Source organism: Pyxicephalus adspersus, chromosome 5 (genome assembly GCF_032062135.1).
Source record: "Pyxicephalus adspersus chromosome 5, UCB_Pads_2.0, whole genome shotgun sequence".
Lineage (NCBI taxonomy): Eukaryota > Metazoa > Chordata > Amphibia > Anura > Pyxicephalidae > Pyxicephalus > Pyxicephalus adspersus.
In genome coordinates, this window is record NC_092862.1 from 95180037 (window position 1) to 95198217 (window position 18181).

At 35.2% G+C, this 18181-nt stretch overlaps 1 protein-coding gene across 2 annotated transcripts in view; it reads right to left on the minus strand.

Annotated features, from left to right (window-relative positions):
* SUGCT (succinyl-CoA:glutarate-CoA transferase) overlaps positions 1–18181 on the minus strand; it is a 360863-nt gene that overhangs the window by 325448 nt on the left and 17234 nt on the right. For both annotated transcript variants that reach the window (XM_072412171.1, XM_072412169.1), the window contains exons 3-6: positions 17751–17824; positions 14597–14682; positions 12205–12255; positions 11098–11218 (exon numbers count right to left, since the gene is read on the minus strand). In XM_072412171.1, the coding sequence (XP_072268272.1) occupies positions 11098–11218; positions 12205–12255; positions 14597–14682; positions 17751–17824 (332 nt within the window). The remainder of the gene's footprint in view (positions 1–11097; positions 11219–12204; positions 12256–14596; positions 14683–17750; positions 17825–18181) is intronic.

The window sequence follows — 18181 nt, forward strand, 5'->3', positions numbered from 1 at the left end:
AATGTAGACTGTATAAAAAAAAAAGACATAAATACCTCCTAATCTAGAGACTCCCTCAACTAAAACTGCTGAGCCCATAAAAAAAAATATTAAACAGTAAAGCCCCTGAACTTTAAAATCTTCAACCTTCTAACCAACCAATTCTAACTCCCTAAAATCTAATCCCTAGTCCTCATTCTGAACCCGCAAAAACTAAAGCACTAAACTTTTAGGATTGCTAAAATATTCATAATTATAATAATTTCTACAACACTTTTTACTGCCTAAATCATGCCCATGAAAAAAGAAATATAAAACACCGCTTAAAAGCTCCTATAATGAAAGACCACAGCCATAAAGTCCCTGTCTCCATGGTAAAGTCCTCAAACACCCAAAATTCTTAACCTAATTCTCTTTTAAATCATCCAACCCTTAAAATCCCAAACTAATATCACAGCTCTTGGCATCTTAGGTAAAACTTGAAATGTTTAGGTCTGACTAGTTTATGTTCATGTAAAGTTTATGTAAACCCTGTCTCTAGTTTTATAATGTTGACACAAAGGTAAGAAAATTTTCAATATTTTAAAATTTACATTACTTTCATTAAAACAATGATGAATGATGAATGAAAACATGATAATTGTCTATGATACACAGCGCTTAAGCAACCTAAATGTCACTCATTTAAAAATTTAAACAACCTAATATTAGGATACTATGTAAGAGTTATTAATATCAGCAAGGTCAACATAAATATTTATCAGCATAACATACATAATACTCACTAAAACATGCCATCTTTTTACAAACTTAGAAGTCTAATAATAGGATAAACCTGAGTGGCAGAGAATGGACAAAGCGGCTACATATATGCAATACAAATTCCAAAACTAAGATATTTCCAAATGGAGTGCTCATTGCAAACAACTTTAAACTTTACTCTGTACCATCTACAATACTAATGCAGCCCATATGTCTTTTTCCAGTTACGCTGGCCTGAAGAAAACAGTTGAAGCATAATTGGAAAGGCAGTTCCCATATCATTTATAAATGACACAGCAGCACCATCTAGTGTTGTCTCTGGGATATACACTACTAGGGATGTTAAACATGTCAGAATTGTTTGAAATAAACCTGACATGAAAAAAAAAAACATGACGACTGTCACTGCTGGCTTGCTTCATAAAAAAAAAAAATGGAACAAACCAGGCTTCAATACCAAGTTCATATATGAATACTTGTTCTTGGTCAGAAAACTAAAGTATTTAAGCCAGAAATTTAAAATTAGGGGCCAGGCTACTAGAATTTTTTTTTAGAAGTTTGCAAAAACAGTCTTAATGTTTCCCTCATCCTACATGTCACAAAGAGCAGGGGTGTCAAACTCAAATGCACAGTGGATCAAAATTAAAAACTTAGAAGAAGTCATGGGCTAAACTTGAAACTGAAATAGCACCGCTACTACAATTCCCTGCGTCAAGAAAACAGTCCAATGCAGGGCCTAATGTTGTGAGTGGCTGGAACTCCTTCTTCACTGAAATAGCACCACTACTACAATTCCCTGCAACTTTAAAACAGTCCAATGCGGGGCCACGCATAGGCAGAAAGGCTGCTGGTTTATAGACACGAGTGATGCCAAGAATTGTAGTAGCAATGCTATTACAATGCAGCGGGGGGCCAGTTGCAATTCATACTATATGTTGCGGGTGGGATTTGGCCCGCGGGCCAGATTTTGCCACCTCTGACATAAAGCATCTGGAGTCAGAGAAAGCCAGACAACTAACAGTTACAGATGGAAATCAACACTAGCATTAAAATACAGCTTATTTTTTAAGGAACAATTCATACTATACTGGTCACATTGAAAATAGTTGAAAGCAAAAAGGTAAACATATACATAAAGTATTTTTTTAGATTAAGGTCAGAATAGAAAATAGTTAGAACCTCCAAAGTTGGGTAAGTCCACTTATAGTCACTGACCACTGGGAAAATAGGTCTACACTTCAGGAGGTTCTACCTCAATTCTGGTGTCAGTGACAACTCAAAAATGTTGGATTACCCATCACGGTTTTATGCAGAGCCAATAGTGAAGGTGATTCTCTCCAGTGGGGACAACAACAGCAATAAAAAACCCAGATAGGTTCCATCCTCTCACCTTTCTGTCATAAATTAAAAGAGAGCTTTGATTTCAATTGAGACTGAATTCACATAGACAAGCAGCCACCACCTCCCATAAGCCTAGTAGAAAGTATTCACAAAGTGCCTAGAGGCAGCATCTCTTTTCTCTACCAATCTATGTTGTTTTAAGTGAACCTCTTGAAACGTGTGAGATACTATTTTTGACTTGTTTAGATGCAGGTTAGCACTCTGGCCTTTCCACTAAGTCTGAGGTTCCAATCTCGGGCAGAACACTTTCTGCATTGAGTTTGCAGGTTCTCCTTGTGTTTGTGTTGGTTTCCTCCCGTTACTCTGGTTTCCTCCCACATTCCAAAAACATGCAGTTAGGTTATTTGGCTTTCCCCTAAAATTGACCTTAGATTGTACTTAAGACATATGACTGAGGTTGAAACATTAGATTGTGAGCCCCTTTTAGGGACAGCTAGTGACATGACTATGGACTTTGTAAAGCAATGTGTAGTATGTCGGCGCTATATAAATACTGTGTAATAATAATAATGCAGGATTGTGTAGCATTATAAAATTACTGTAGTTTAGCATATTTTGGTGTAGGATTACTTATGTTAGGAGGCAGAAAATACACAAGTGCAACAAAATGTGCTTTAAGACAAGCAATTAAATACAAAAATGGTTGAACCCAACTGCGAGTATAGCAGCATTTTTCTTTTTCACAGACCCAGAATCACAGGTTTAGAACAAGCATGCACCCAGTAAAATGTTAGGAGATCTAATAGGCATATATTTGTTCTAGGTCAGTGATTATCTCTTAACTAAAAGCCAAACAAGAACCTAAACCTTCAGATAAAGGTAACTGCAACTCCCGGATGTCTGTCCGAACAATGAATGGTCTTTAAAATCTACATTGAATATAACTAAACTACTATAAAACCAAGTAAATGCTTGATGCAAATATTCTATTTTATATACTGCTGCTCCACTTTGAGAAGGGTAAGCAAATCCAAGTCCCTACCTATACTATGCCTTTTTGCTCATAAAAGAAATAAATCTGGAGCCAGTCATGACATGTTAACAACATTCCATCACCAGGGAGGATTATCTACAATTATCTCTCCCAATTCCTCTAATTGGTTCAGAGCCTCTCCCAGAAGTCTACAAAGGGGTCAATGTAATGATAGTCTGTTGGATGTAAGATGGCATACCCAGCACTGTACATGGGTTTACTGATCTAAAGGTTTCTTCTTGAGAGATACAACTGATCTAGAGGGGATTTTTTCCCCTCAGCAGAATCAGAGTTTCACTTTATATAACGTCAATGGCTGAAAAATCAATTCTAAAAATAAAATAGTAATGTTCAAGAGTTTAAAATAGAAGAAAAATAATTCTGGTTCCTATTTGAGTGCCCTTTAACTCTTATATAAAGCTCTGAGCTCTTTTTTAAGTGATCGCAATGTAATCTCTAGATAAATCCTCTGGCCCTTTCATAAAACCATTCTTAATTATCCTTTAAATCCACACCAATTGATGCTAAGTACCACATTGATTCCTTACTGCATTTATATCCATTTGAAAGCTATTTGCGTCAATTGTACAAAAATGTGTTCTCCCTGCTTACGGTTTTGGTTTGAAATTCAAAGAACTGAATCCTTGATGAAAGAGTTGGAGGAACAAGATGAATCACGCACATTTCTTTAGTTAATTTTATAAAAACGACCTCTTGCTCTTGTTGTAAACAAGAAAGGAAATGCATTATTTCAGCTGAAAGGCAATTTTTCACATACTAAGTTACATTTCTCATTTATACTTTGTAAGTTCCAAAGCTTTGAAAGTACCTTGCCTGCTGACTATTTTGTCATTTAGCGACATGTGAAACTATGGTTATATTTATCATATTGTGCATATGCACTTGAAGACACTTTGCTATGCAATGAAGGCATTAATGTGCAAATCAACAGTTTTTATACATCAACTAGCTATATTTCTTTCATTAAATAAAGTGTATGTATTAAAAAAAAAGTAGGGAAGGGTTATAAACCTCCGAAACTTTGTCCACTTTGTAGAGATTTACTCACATTTCCTGTAAAATCTTTAATACAGAAAACCCTAAGTAAAGAAATTCTCCATGTAGACAGTCAAAAATATCAGATTAGGGGTCTTAATTCTTCTCTGCTTTCTGCAAAAATAATGGAAAAAAAACTTTCTAAAAACACTTCAATCTAATATGTACACACATATCCAGTGTTCAGGATACACATTTTTACATGATCCACAGAGTGCAAACCTTTTAATTTTTTTATCTACATTTTGTTTGGGAGATTTATCTTTTCTTAGTGATTAGCATATGAACAGGAAGTGAGAGCACCTTCTCAATGTTTCCATCAAATTGCCTTATTTATTAAAGCTCTCCAAGACTGGAGAGGATACACTTTCATCTGTGAAGCTTAGTGATCCAGCAAACCTGGAATGAATTTCTGTAAAGTCATTTGCTATTTGTTAGCAAATGTTTTCAGTCCTGGACCAGATCCATTCCAGGTTTTCTGTGTCACTCAGCTTCACTTAAGAAAGTTTATCCTCCCTAGTCTGGGAGAACTTTAATAAATCAGGACCAAATTTGGGGGCTTTTACCACCACAAAAAATGGTGTCAACAAAAAAAATGTGATTTTTAACAAGCTTAGAATTTGGGACATTAATTCAAAAGCTGCAAAAAAATATAATGTTTTGGTTAGATTTACCCCCTGTTGTATGTCAGTTGCTTATATTAGCCTAACATATATGATTTGATTGTTTATAAATATTTTTATATTCCTATTATGTTTTATATGGAAAACATGTTTAAATACAGTTGATTCTCGTCTATCCGGCCTCCGTATTATCTGGCCTAATTTATAAAAAAAAAAAAAAAAAAAAAATCTTTATAATTAAATGCTGGGGGGCATGGCGGGCGTCTGCTGGGGTCCTCCTGAAGTTGAGATGTCCAACTCTCAACTTCTTCCGGCTCCACTTCTTCTGTGTTGGATGTCCTCGGGTGCGACGTGCAGAGTGCTGGCCCGTGTGTGGAGGTGAGTATTGTACTATATTAATTGAGCTCCGGACTATCTGGTCTTTTTATTATCCGGCCCGCCCTTCCGCCACATTAGGCCGGATAGTTCGGAGACCACTGTATGTTTATTTTTTTTCTTTGGCAAATCCATAAAGCTTGTTTTCTTGGAAGAAAAAAAATAAATGTACTGGAAATATCTTTAAAAAAGCATGTTGTATCATTCTGTGCTCAGTTTCTAGCAGCATTAGAAGTACAGACATTTAAAAAAATGTAATACTATGTATGCTGATGACATGAAACAGGTTGAAAACAAGAACATAACATTTCAAAATAATTGATTAACTAACTAATATGATCTTACTGATTACAGATGTAGCAGTATGCTTAATATAGAACATGTAAAACTTAAAAAGGAACTTAAACTTAAAATTTAGACATATGAGGACATGTCCATGATGGTTGGTCCATCCAAAAGTTACATTTGAGTTTTAAGTAGATGTAGTTTGCAGATGACACCAAACTATGTAATGGAATTAAGTCCATATAGGATGTTAATAATCTACAAGCAGAACTGGATGTACTGTTTGATTGGGCAGCCAAGTGGCAAATGACATTTAACCTCCCTAGCGGTTCATTTCTTTCCGGTTTTATATGTCTAAAAGGGGTACATTGTTTTTCATGAAAATTATTTTACAGTATAATATAATAATATGAGTATATTAAAGAAACACAAAATCATTTAAAAACAATTAATTGAATAAATTAAAAAATCTATATATTTAAAAAAAAATTGTTTAAAAAAAAAAAATTTAATTTAAAAAAAAAAAAAATATATATATATATATATATATTATACTCATACTATTTTATATACTGTAAAATAAATGCTCTTGAAAACAATGTACTGCTTTTACACATAAAAATCCAATGTATTGCATTCAATACAGTTATTTTGTATTGAATGCAATACAAATGGATTTTGAATTTCCTGCCCCGCCCGGCCGGGACGTACACACGCACAGACGTCACCGGGAACTCCCCCGGTGACTCTTTGGATGCAGAAGCAGGAAGAAGAAAGAAGACAGAGATCGCGGCGCTGGACCCCAGCGGATCAGGTAAGCGCTCTATTTACTAACCTTCCCTAGGTGTTCCGACCCCGAGTGTGACTTGGGGTTACCACTTGTAGCAACTTTTTTCTACCCCGAGTCACACTCGGGGTTACCGCTAGGGAGGTTAATATAGATAAATGCACTTGGGGGCTAATAACATGCATGCTTCATACTGTCTAGGGGGGTCAGAAATGGAAAAGAATCTGGGGGTTCTAGTAGATCATAGACTTAATAACAGCATGCAATGCCAAGCTTCAATATAAAAAGCTAGCAAAATACTTTCTTGTATCAAAAGAGGAACAGACTGCAGAGATGGAGACATTATCCTGCCCCTGTACAAAGCATTGGTCAGACCACATACGGAATATGCAGTCCAGTTTTGGGCACCAGTTCACATAAAGGACATTGTGGAATAGGAGAGAGTGCAGAGAAGGGCAAATAAACTAATGAAAGGAATGGAGGAGCTCTAAGGAGAAATTAGCTGAACTGAATCTATTCTCCCTTGAGAAGAGACGTATAAGGGGGGATATGATCACCCTGTAAAAATATATAAATGGTCCATATAGAGAACTCTCCTCCCAATTATTCACTTTGAGATCATTACAAAGAACAAGAGGGCACTCTTTGCGTCTGGAGGAAAGGAAGTTTAAGCTCCAGATAAGGAAGAAATTCTTCACGGTAAGGTGTGTGAAAATGTGGAATCGGCTCCCTCAGGAAGTAGTTCAGAAACTACTATAGATTGCTTTAAGCAAAAGCTGGATGTTTTTCTAGAAGCACAGAATATAACTGGGTATTAAGGCTTTAAAGTAAAAATAACTGTGACTGTTGATCCAAGGAACATGAGATTGTCTCATGGAATCAGGAAGGAATTTTTTCCCGTTGAAGCAAATTGTACCAGGGGTTTTTTGCCTTCCCCTGGACCAACTATGTCCACAGGACAAATGTAGGAACAGCACAAAAATGCATCAGCAGGTACTAGGATAGGCTGCAATTTAGGGGACAGAGTTTGGCCAATGACTATAAAGAAAACTTTTCTTTCTGGTAATGTGGTACTTATGAGATGCAGACAGCTTCAGGTGTTTGTAAGTACCTTCAGGGCAGCTCCAGAGCATTTTAATATACAAAACATTTCTTTTACCTAGAAAGTTAAGGACAAGCTCGCCCTTCCATGACGGATATTATTGATGCCAATCATTTGACAATAAATAAGGGATTGTGGGAGAAACTCAAAATTTAAGATTCATTAAAAATTCATGATCAGCTATAGATGCAAAATATGGCTTAGAGATTTCTCCAGGTATACTCTTAATCATTGATTGATTTCATATATTTAGCAGAGGCAAGAAATACACATCTTGACTTTCCAATACTTCACTAAACCACCACAATACTCAACAGCAAGTGTATTCCATTTCTGTAAACAAAGATACGCCTCATTCCACTGAACCAACCATGGTTTAATTACGACAAAATAAACATCCCTGCCATTATAGACTGACCTTTTTATCTTCATAACCTAAAAACATACCACCTTTTTAAACCAAGACTTTATATTTGTCTGTAAGTTTGATCGGGCTTACAGTATGTATTATGTTCATCATCATAGGTGCTTCCTAAGCACAGGAATTTGCAGAACTTTGCCCCTAAAGTACCCAGAGCAACCAAGTTTTTTTTTCTTCTTACATTGATCATTAAACACTATTTAGTCTATTTATGTTTTCACCCAAGATTCACCCAACTTTTACACAGTATTTACACATTTTGCACATTAGATTCAACAAAAAAAAATTGGATGAATCATATGTATAAGCTGATTTACATATTATCTAATTAAATCCAGTGTGAATTAAAAAAGTTGGATCTTGAGTGATTTATTTATAAATATAGTATTATATAATAAATAGTAATTATATAAATGTATAATGTTTTAACAGTACACACAAATTTAATAAAAATCTAAACACTGAAATCTCAAATAAGCACATTTCTAAAGTGGGTATATAATAATACCAACACCATTAGTAATAAAACCCAGTGATTCAGCCATTCAGATGTTTAAGTATTATCATTGCTTTAGGTTTTATGGTGCAACAACTCTCTGCTGGCTTCCAGGTTGTTGACCTCCCACATGCACCACTGATGAACACTATGACTAGCTATGCCAACACACTTTACACAAGCATAGTCCACTGCGGGTTTCATCAGGAAACTCACCCAGAGAATAGCCGTGCAGCCATCTCTGCAGCGTATGCTTCTAGACAAATATGGCTACAAAAAGGCTGCAGGAGACCAGAAGTGCTGAGGTGCAACTATGGATGTAAAAAGATGAAAGCAACTACTTTCTAATTTACATCTACAATATAAATTCACATTAATTTACTTGACTTGTCTATATCTTTTTTAACATAAGAACGAATATGCTGACAGCAACAAACATGGCTGGTTCTAAAATAACATAAATACAAATTTGTAGTGAAACAGCCAGCCTGATTCGATACAAATTACATGGACGTACATTGATTTTTTCATTATAATGTTAACTGTAAGGGGATGGGATAAATTAGGCAGCAAGTGAATAATCTATTCTTAATAATGAGGAGGTGTGTTGCAAATAGGAAATATGAAAAGGGCCAAAATGTTATGGCTAGACAGGCTGAGAAATGGAATCATAAAAACAGCAAGTCTGGTGGGAGGTAAAAGTGGTCCCGGTATGCAGTGGTGGTCTAAGAAGTAAAACTGGTAAGTTGGTTCCAGGGTCATGAGGACCCAAAGCTAATATATGTGGTTGGTTAGGGAGGGGATCAAAGATTATTCAATTTGGTTCAAATCCCCCAGAAGTTCTACTGTAACACAAATTACTATAAAAAAAATTGACAGTGTCTATGAGAGAAGGGTGTCAGAACTCACAGACATACCATCTTGTACGCACCATGCTGACCTTCTTTTTCCTGTTAAAAAGACTTACTGTGGAGCATCAGATCTAGACCATGGAGAAAAAAGAAAAGCCTAGTCTGGTCAATCGTATTTTTTTTAGATCATGTTGATGGCCTGTTTTGTGTGCAACATTGACCTTGAGACATGCTAGAAAAAAAATCTGAGCCTTAAAGTCCCAAGACTTATAGGACATTAAAAGGATTTGCTGGTAATATCTTGTCAATGTGCCAGATAACTTCTAGATAAGTGCCTTGATGGATACACCTTGATGGACACACAATATTAGACAGGTGGTTTTGAGGTTGTGACTGACTGGTGAATGTGACAGTATTTATTAAAAACTTAAATATAAATATAGGTGAATTGGTCCTTTGGCACATCAGAAAGTACACATTATTTCCTTCTATATGCCCAGTTTAGATGATACAATTAGGCATCACACGTGGTATTATTTTAAAAAGTGCTGTCAATTGTAATTTGCTTCAACTGTTTAAAACTACGCTTCTCTTAGGTATAGCCCCTGAATTTTATAGTTTAACCCTAATCTGTGTCAATCAGATTTTTGTCATAGTACTGAAGTCATGAACATGGAATTCATTCAGCTGTCATACATTATGCAGCCTAAATAAGATCCTTTACCCATTAAACTTGTTTATTCTTTCTTTAAACTATTCTGTTTTTAGTCATTCAAGTAAATTCTTCCTGTCACAAATTCTTATTTCTCTTCCTTTGTGACCCAAAACCAGGTCAGTGCTATCAAAGGAACTGTTTACATGGGACAATAAGGAATCCCACTGCCTCATTAGAAAAACTAGCAGGCCATCATGTTTCAATATATCAAATATCCCTCTTCATTTCACTGCATTAAATGATCCCAGCTACCAGCTTGTTCACAATTGCAACCATCATTACTATAATTTGTTGCAGGCCTGATAGCAAAAAAGAATACACAAATACATGCAAATCAGATTTTAGGCCAGTTTATGTTTACATGAGCCAATTTATGTTTTCAAGGTAACCTATTACAATTTCAAGCGAAACATCAAAATTATTTCTCAGATCAAAAGAATATAATTATTAAATAAAAAAAGGATGACTCCAAATTAGGTCCTGTACACAGGCATCTGACAGCAAGATATCATGAGTTCCTTGCTAAGCCACTCATAGCTAGGAACTAAATAACTTTTCTGCTTTTTTAGATTCAACAAGAGGTCCAGGGATCAGGTACAGGAATAGACATGTTGTTGCTAGGTTGTCAAAAGATAAGGGAATTTTATGTAACAAAATTAATTGTAATGCACCAGTTACATCTATCTGTTTGCTGTTAAAAAGCTCTAAAGGGAGTACAGCAAAACCATTTGCTTACTATTCCCTGTACATTCTGCTTCTGGGCCCTACTATTATTTCAGTGGAATTAATCACTGCAAAATAATCCCTATAAACTTATATTTTAATAATTATTTTATTCAAATAGGAACTAGAGTAGAAAGCACAAGGATTTGTAACAGATAGGTATTTGGGGGTCTGGTATTTTCTTTGAGGACAACACTCTTATGACAAAAGTCCAATATTAAATGATACTACAATAAAACAGAAAAAATGAGGCAGTGCAGTAAATTATGTACCTTCCTAGCCAATGTAGCCACAGTATTCCAATGCCCAAACAGTCCTTACTGTCCTGTGCTAGGCAATTTTTTCCTCTAGTTCCTATGAACTCCAGAATTTCCAGTAGAACCCTTAAAAGGAGCTTATCACACATAGGCCATAAGTAAGTGCTTAGTATGGGACAACTAGTTGACCATATTGTGAAAACAAAGATGTAAAGGTATGTCCAATTAAATATTTGTAAAAATAATAATAATAATAATGACTAAAAAGTCTACAAAAAGTCTATTTTTTACCTGTGATTGAGCAATAGATAATATGAGGGGCTGTTTTCTGTATATCTTCATAACCCAAACCCATTTCAGATAGTTTTCCAGGAATGTAATTTTCAATTAGAACATCACAGGCTTGTGCAAGCTAAAGAAAAAAAGACAGAAAAAATAATCAGGTTATGCAGATATTTTTACATCATTCTTATCACCAATGTAAAATGTTTTTTCTTACATTACTAGAATTACTGTGGTCAGACCTCTGTGTTTATAACACTGACATAGCCTTCAGTTATAGAAACAAATTGTCTGTTCAGTTAGCAATATGAAGCCATAACACAAAATATCCAGCTGGGTATCGTGAGGAAAACAAAGAGAAACAAAAAAGCTTTCTGCTAAAAACAGTACATACATCACAACCCCTTAACCTCTAAACATAAGCAGAAATTACCTTCAGATTGGACCACATCTCATTGTGCTTAGAGGATCCAGAGATATGAGCGGCTGATGAGTCGATGGTAAGTTGTTTACCTGTCATCAGTTTTTTACTAACTCCAGTAACCAAGGGGTTTACCCTTGATAAACCACATATGTGTGTATTTTATTTCATTTAAAGTAACACTGTAGACAAATAGTTGACAGGACAAGTCGGTGCTTCTCGTCCTTAACATGGGGAGAACCCCTTGAAATAACTTTCAGGTCTTCAGGTAACCCCTCCTATGTTTGATTTCAGGTTATTATGTATTTTTTAAAGAATGAAAAATAATAAATGGCTATACGAGTGTTTCTTGTTAAAGTGTTAACATTTTATTTTTCCTATCACTGAAAAACAAAAATATGATTTCATTACTGAAATCTGCAGAGAACACTTGTTCACACTTGGTTAAGAAGGCAGGCTTGTTACATGACCTGTTTCAATGACCTGTGATTCAGACTGAAGTAAGAGAACTCCAAACTACATGTAATAATTGTAGCTTAAACGTAGCTTATATTAGAAAAGTAGTGGTATTGTAATGGTTAGGACATTTTTGGAATGCATCTCATAGTTTAGTGGTATAGAGCGGTTTAGTTACTTACAGCAAAACTAAAATATATAAAAATAAAATGATATTCAAAAAATTCACAATACAGTACCTCTTTAATAATTTTTGTGCCTTTCGGATCTTTCATATTCACAGCTATACTCTGGGAAAATACCAAAATAAAATATATTTGTAAAAAATTAAGTAAGCGATATTCAAATCATTCATAAAAGGTACATCACAAAATACCTGTTTAGCAAGGTGGGTTCAAATATTTGTGTATCTATGTGTTGCTGTAACCAAGATAAACAACTGAATAAAGCTATATAATAGAAGCTTATAATTTGTGATCTTTAAACTAATATTCATCAGCAGAACTCATCACAGAACAGGCAAAGATTAAAAAATACTGTTTTTCTATAGTCATGATTATAGAAGCCTAAAGTGATCTAACATTATGGGGACTGCAGTTGTCATTCATGAGATAAAGAACAGATCAATCTTAAATGACCTTTTCCATTCTTAAGCTGCGTACACACTTCCAATATTTGTTGTTGGAAAGGATCTTTCACGATCCTTTCCAACGACAAGGGAGTGCACGATGCATGAACGGTGCTGTACATACAGCACCGTTCATGCTCTATGGGGAGGGGAGGGGGAGAGCGATGGAGCGGCACCCTGCTGCGCGCTCTCCCCTTCCCTTTCATTAGGATCGGCTGTCGTCCATCGTCCGTGGATCCAGCAGGTCGGTCGTCCGGACGATGGACGACACCGACTGTACACACGGCAGATTTTCGCCCGATAATTGGCCGATGCCGATTATCGGGCGATAAAAATCTGACGTGTGTACGTAGCTTTAGTTTAGTTTCCTTTCTACTCTGCCTACAGTTAACAGACCTACTACCAATTAGATTTTTCTTTCTATTCACTATCCTTTCAACCTACCCATTCCACTTCATTCCCCAAACTTCAAAAGATTACACCCTGACAGTAGCCAGTAGCCCACTCAGTAGAATGCTAACTTGGGTAGAATGCTAAAGCTGTTGGGACCATTCAACCCAAACAATCACCTAACAACCAAAATGATTGTTAAGTTTCTACCAATCTACTTTCTCACCACTGACCACCTATGCTAAAGCTGTGGGATAATAAAGCCTTTAAAAGTAGCATTGAATTGTTTTGTAGTTGTATCTTAAAAAAAGGTATTTCTTCCTAGGTATTTTCTACATATACTTCTTTGGGTAAAAAGGTCTCAGTTGGATGGCGAACTAAAGTACTTATCCCTAAAACCAGAAGCGCATTCCACATAACACCTGGCCCCAGTGAAATGGTAATAATGTTATTTTGTCCTTCTTAACCCATCACAGAATTAGATAACTTTGGAATCAGCAATCACCAAAATCTATGACCACAAATTTGTAGCTGCTGTCTGTGACAGCCATACAGTATAGAGCAACACTGTAAAGAACAATACAATTAAAGAATAATTTGTAGTCGAAAAAAAGGTCCAATTACATGGGGGCACTTGGATTCTTTAATGTGGCCCTATGCAGTTGGAAAACTGTGCTTGACTTTGGGACCCTGAAGCCTCTTTCCCACTTATTTCCCAGTTGGGCTGAGACATTACAATTAATTGCACGATGTTCCGAAGTAGCCTGAAGGTATCCTTCACATTCTCAAGAACTGAAGATTTCCCTGATAGAAAACTGAAGTGCAAGGATTAAAAAGTAAAAACCTGTAGCAAGAATCCTGAAAAGAAAAGTATATGAAAAGTATGAAAACCACCCATATCATTTAATACATTGTGTGATGAAAACATCTAACTAAACTAACTAAAGTCATTTTGAAAAAAAAAAATATTACCAGCAACCATCCAACTAGGCAGATTCTGTGCCTTATTTTTTAGTTTATCAAGTAAGATGAGGAGCCAGGATCTGCAGTAGCACATAGACATGTGGGTGCATTCTATACATTTTTTGGGGGTTCTGCGCAAGTCCTTGTAAATGGCTTGAAACATCTCTTTTATCCTTCTTTGAATTGTGAGTGGATGAACCAATTGATATAAAGGCCTCTTGTGCCCACATATGCTCACCAGAATCAAGTGTATGCTGCTGCAACTAAAGACACATACAAGCAAAGAGATTTATCGCCAACAAAGCAACAAGGACAAGCAATCCACCACACAACTAAAGACATACAACTTGGAAGAACTTTCTGTTCTATTTCTCTGCCAGCTTGCCTCACCTAATTGCTGCTCAGCATGTAAGAAAGCAAAAAACATGTTGTACATACTGTAAAAAAAAACAAAAAGCTACAGACTACCTGCTTTTTATTAGACATGATTGTTCAAAGGTAAGCAAGGCAATCAAAAGTAAAACTAAAAAGTATACTAAACTAAAGTATAGGTATTCTTCTGATTTATAACAGCTACATGAAACAATAACCAAATACAAATTAAAATAACAAAAACATATATTTAACAGTAGAGATGTTCATATAAATACCTTCTTATTTCTGTTCACACTGAGAAAATAACTACTTTCAATTCCTACAAAAGGAGGTCCCCAGAACCTTGTATCATCTCCAGATCCTACAGAACAAAACACAAGAATAAGATTATGAAAGCTTTGTTAAAACTTTCGATTTTAAACAGATTAAAACATACACCAAACGCCCTCTATGAAAAACATAAAAAATGTAAGCTATACCTTTGACATTATAATAAATACCTATATTAATGATATCAAATGCACTACTTGTACAGAAAAGAACCATGTTAAGAACTTTTACGTACAACTGAAGAATGTTTCTAGAAATAGGGCACCAATATATACCAACACTTGGCCAACAGCATACTAACAATAATGCATTTTTAAGTGAATAGGTTCCCTTACACACCATGCACCGGGTTGCATGCAGCATTTCTCACATTGCAACATTATAGTGTAAACTCTCAAAAAAGACACTGATAGCAATACATATTTACAGAGATTAAAACTATTATGTTTTTCTATGAAACCCAACAAAAAGTTTGTTCATTAAATTACACTAATGATAGTAATGGGGAGTGGGCAGACACAAGGTTGCAACTACATTTCAAATGACTGCAATAAAAAACATACAGAAACTAATAAATTGTAATGAAAAGTTAAACATTAATTTAAAAGCAATAGGTGAAGTCTAGATACATTTTTTACATTATTATAGTCGGGTTAATATCACATAATTATAGTTAATATGGGAGTGTGTGGTAAAAGTTACTGAGTAACCCGGTCATGTCTTTATTAAACCATAATAGCCCTTTATATGATAAGAAGGATTGTAGCTGCCAACGGACCTTAAAGACAAAGTTCATGATTTGTAACAGATTTATTTAGGGGATAAATGTGCAAACTGGACAGGTAAGACTTAGGTTAAATGGTTTGGCAGTGCTCTCTACATTTTTTAATCTGACATAGACTTCAGTCCTCTAATTGGGATAACCATGCAAACCATGACCAGTCACTGTGCTTTGTAGTAAGTATACACTTCTTTTTGATATGGAAGGCCGAATGTGAACTTTCAGCTCCTTTTTTATTTCTCTACATTAGGAGAAGACATGGGCAGCAAAATCTGCACCTTGGTTCACAGTAAACCAATCAACTTTCATTTCATTCAGAGATCAAATCTTTCTAAAGGAAACACACACAGCAAAAAAAAACAGGGAGTGGTTGTAGCCTGTCACCATTGTATTCAAAATATCTATAGCTAAAAGATTTCCCCTTATCTTCCATTCCAGTGACAACAAAAAATGTTGAATTTTACCATTCAGCTCTGTCCCAATAGTCACCAGGACAAATAGCCATTCTCTATTTTACCCAAGCAATATCCTATGTTCTTTTGTATGAGATATTGTAAAAGTGTATTTACCATAACCCAATTTATCTTAAAGTGGAAATTCCTGGACAGATTAATGAATTGTAAATTAACTTAATGGGCCTGATTTATTAAAGCTCCCCAAGAATGGTGAGAATACCTTTTCATCAGTGAAGCTGGGTGATCCAGCAAACCTGCAATGGATCTGGTCCAGGATTGAAAACATTTGCTAACAAGTAGTAAATGACTTTTAGGAAATCCATTCCAGGTTTGCTGGATCACCCAACTTCACTGTTCAAAGCGTATTCTCCCCAGCCTTGGAGAGCTTTAATAAATCAGGGCCAATATATTACTGAATATGTGAAGTTGTTGTTTATTGAGTGTTGACTGTCAAAAAAAACATACCTTTGTCCCTAGGCCACAGTTGATTAATGTTACAAATGTTAATTCTTTAACTGGTAGACAATGTTTTTATTTTATCTTTTCAGTTAACGTCACTGTTTGATTAATCATTTCACTCCAAAGTGTCCAAGAATGCTAAAAATGCGTATTTCCTATTAATGCATATATACAATAGATGATCAGCATTACTTAGTATCACTGTCATCTTCATATTTAAATGTCCTGAGATCTCCCAAGCAACTTTAAAAAAAAAAAAAAAAACAGGCAAAGTCACACAAAAAAATACTTAACAGTCATAGGGCACGTCTATCATATAAACCACATTACAGCTTTCCTACATGGCAGCCCTGCAGCTGTGGTGACAGACCACTCCCTATTTTCAATAAAACTCACTCCTTCCAATGCTCTGTCTCCTTAACAGTTACTCTACCTTTTTCAACATAATTATATAATAATTACATGTGCCTGATATTATAAAAATAAAATTTACAGGACAACAAAAGATTTTTTGGGACTTTTAGGGTACCAAATTCTCAATGTTTAGTATATCAAACACACTTTATTACCAAATATTATCCATGTTAAGTTGTTTTTTAAAAGACAGAAAAAACATAATTTCTAAAAATCATGTATTAATACATAAAGCATAGAAGTAGTGCTGGATCCTCACCGTGTTTCATGGAGCTAGTCCATTTCTTCAGGAGGAAAAAAACACATAAAAAAAGTCTACATGGGATCATGGTTTCCAATTTTTTCAGATACCAGATGACCGCAGGAGAGCTATGGGAAAGATCTCAGTTTGACTGATCATAATAAAAGCCTTCAAACATCACACATCATGCCCCATATGTCATAGGGAACTGCAGCATTTTTTCCACAGCAGTAATACCATGCTGACAGGCTACTTTTTTCAAGCCTGGTGTGCCTACATTTTCTTTCTATTCACAGGAGGTAGTAACTACAGTTAATTCTCGTGTCAGTGTATGTTTATGGATTTTTGTAACTATATAACTCTTTTGCATTTATCAACACACAAAAAAATAGCATCACCAAAATATCAATATATGGCCCAACAGACTTTTTCTGTTCTTGTTTTTTTTAATAAAACGTATTATTACAATCCCAGTTTCTTGACCTGAAACCAGTTCTGCCACTGAAAGCCTGTAAGCTCCAGACAGGAGATATGAAAAGAAAGGTTTGGCTGTTTTACAATAAAGCATATGAACTAGTATGGTAGTATAAGTATGATACAACAAAAAAAACCCTCTGTCTGATCCATCTGCAAAGAAAAAAACTGCAAATGTTTTTAGCAATGTCATTTTTCTTTTTATATAACTGAATAGGTTTACTTAATCATAAAAGCAATACTATTACTTAACAGAAACTATTATTAAAAATTACCTGGTTTCTCGACTTTTATGACTTCTGCTCCAAGATCTCCAAGAATCATTGTGGCAAAAGGTCCAGCAAGTACCCTATAAAATATAGATGGAGATATGCTTACCAAGAGGATCATTCACTAATATAAAAAAAACACTTACAGGCAAATGTAGCACCGTCATAAAAAAAGAAACAATAGATAATAAAAGAAAATTATAGACACCTTTGGGTGCTCACAAGTGATATGTTTACCTGTATATATATATATATATATATATATATATATATATATATATATATATATATACAGCACACTTACAAGCAAGTGACTTTTACATGTGGGAAATCTCTTGATCCCAATCACAAATGAGAATGGGATGTTTGAATGTTTGCTCTTGCCCCAATGTTTCAAAGCAGCAGGCATTAAATCATTAAAGGGATGTTACAACACA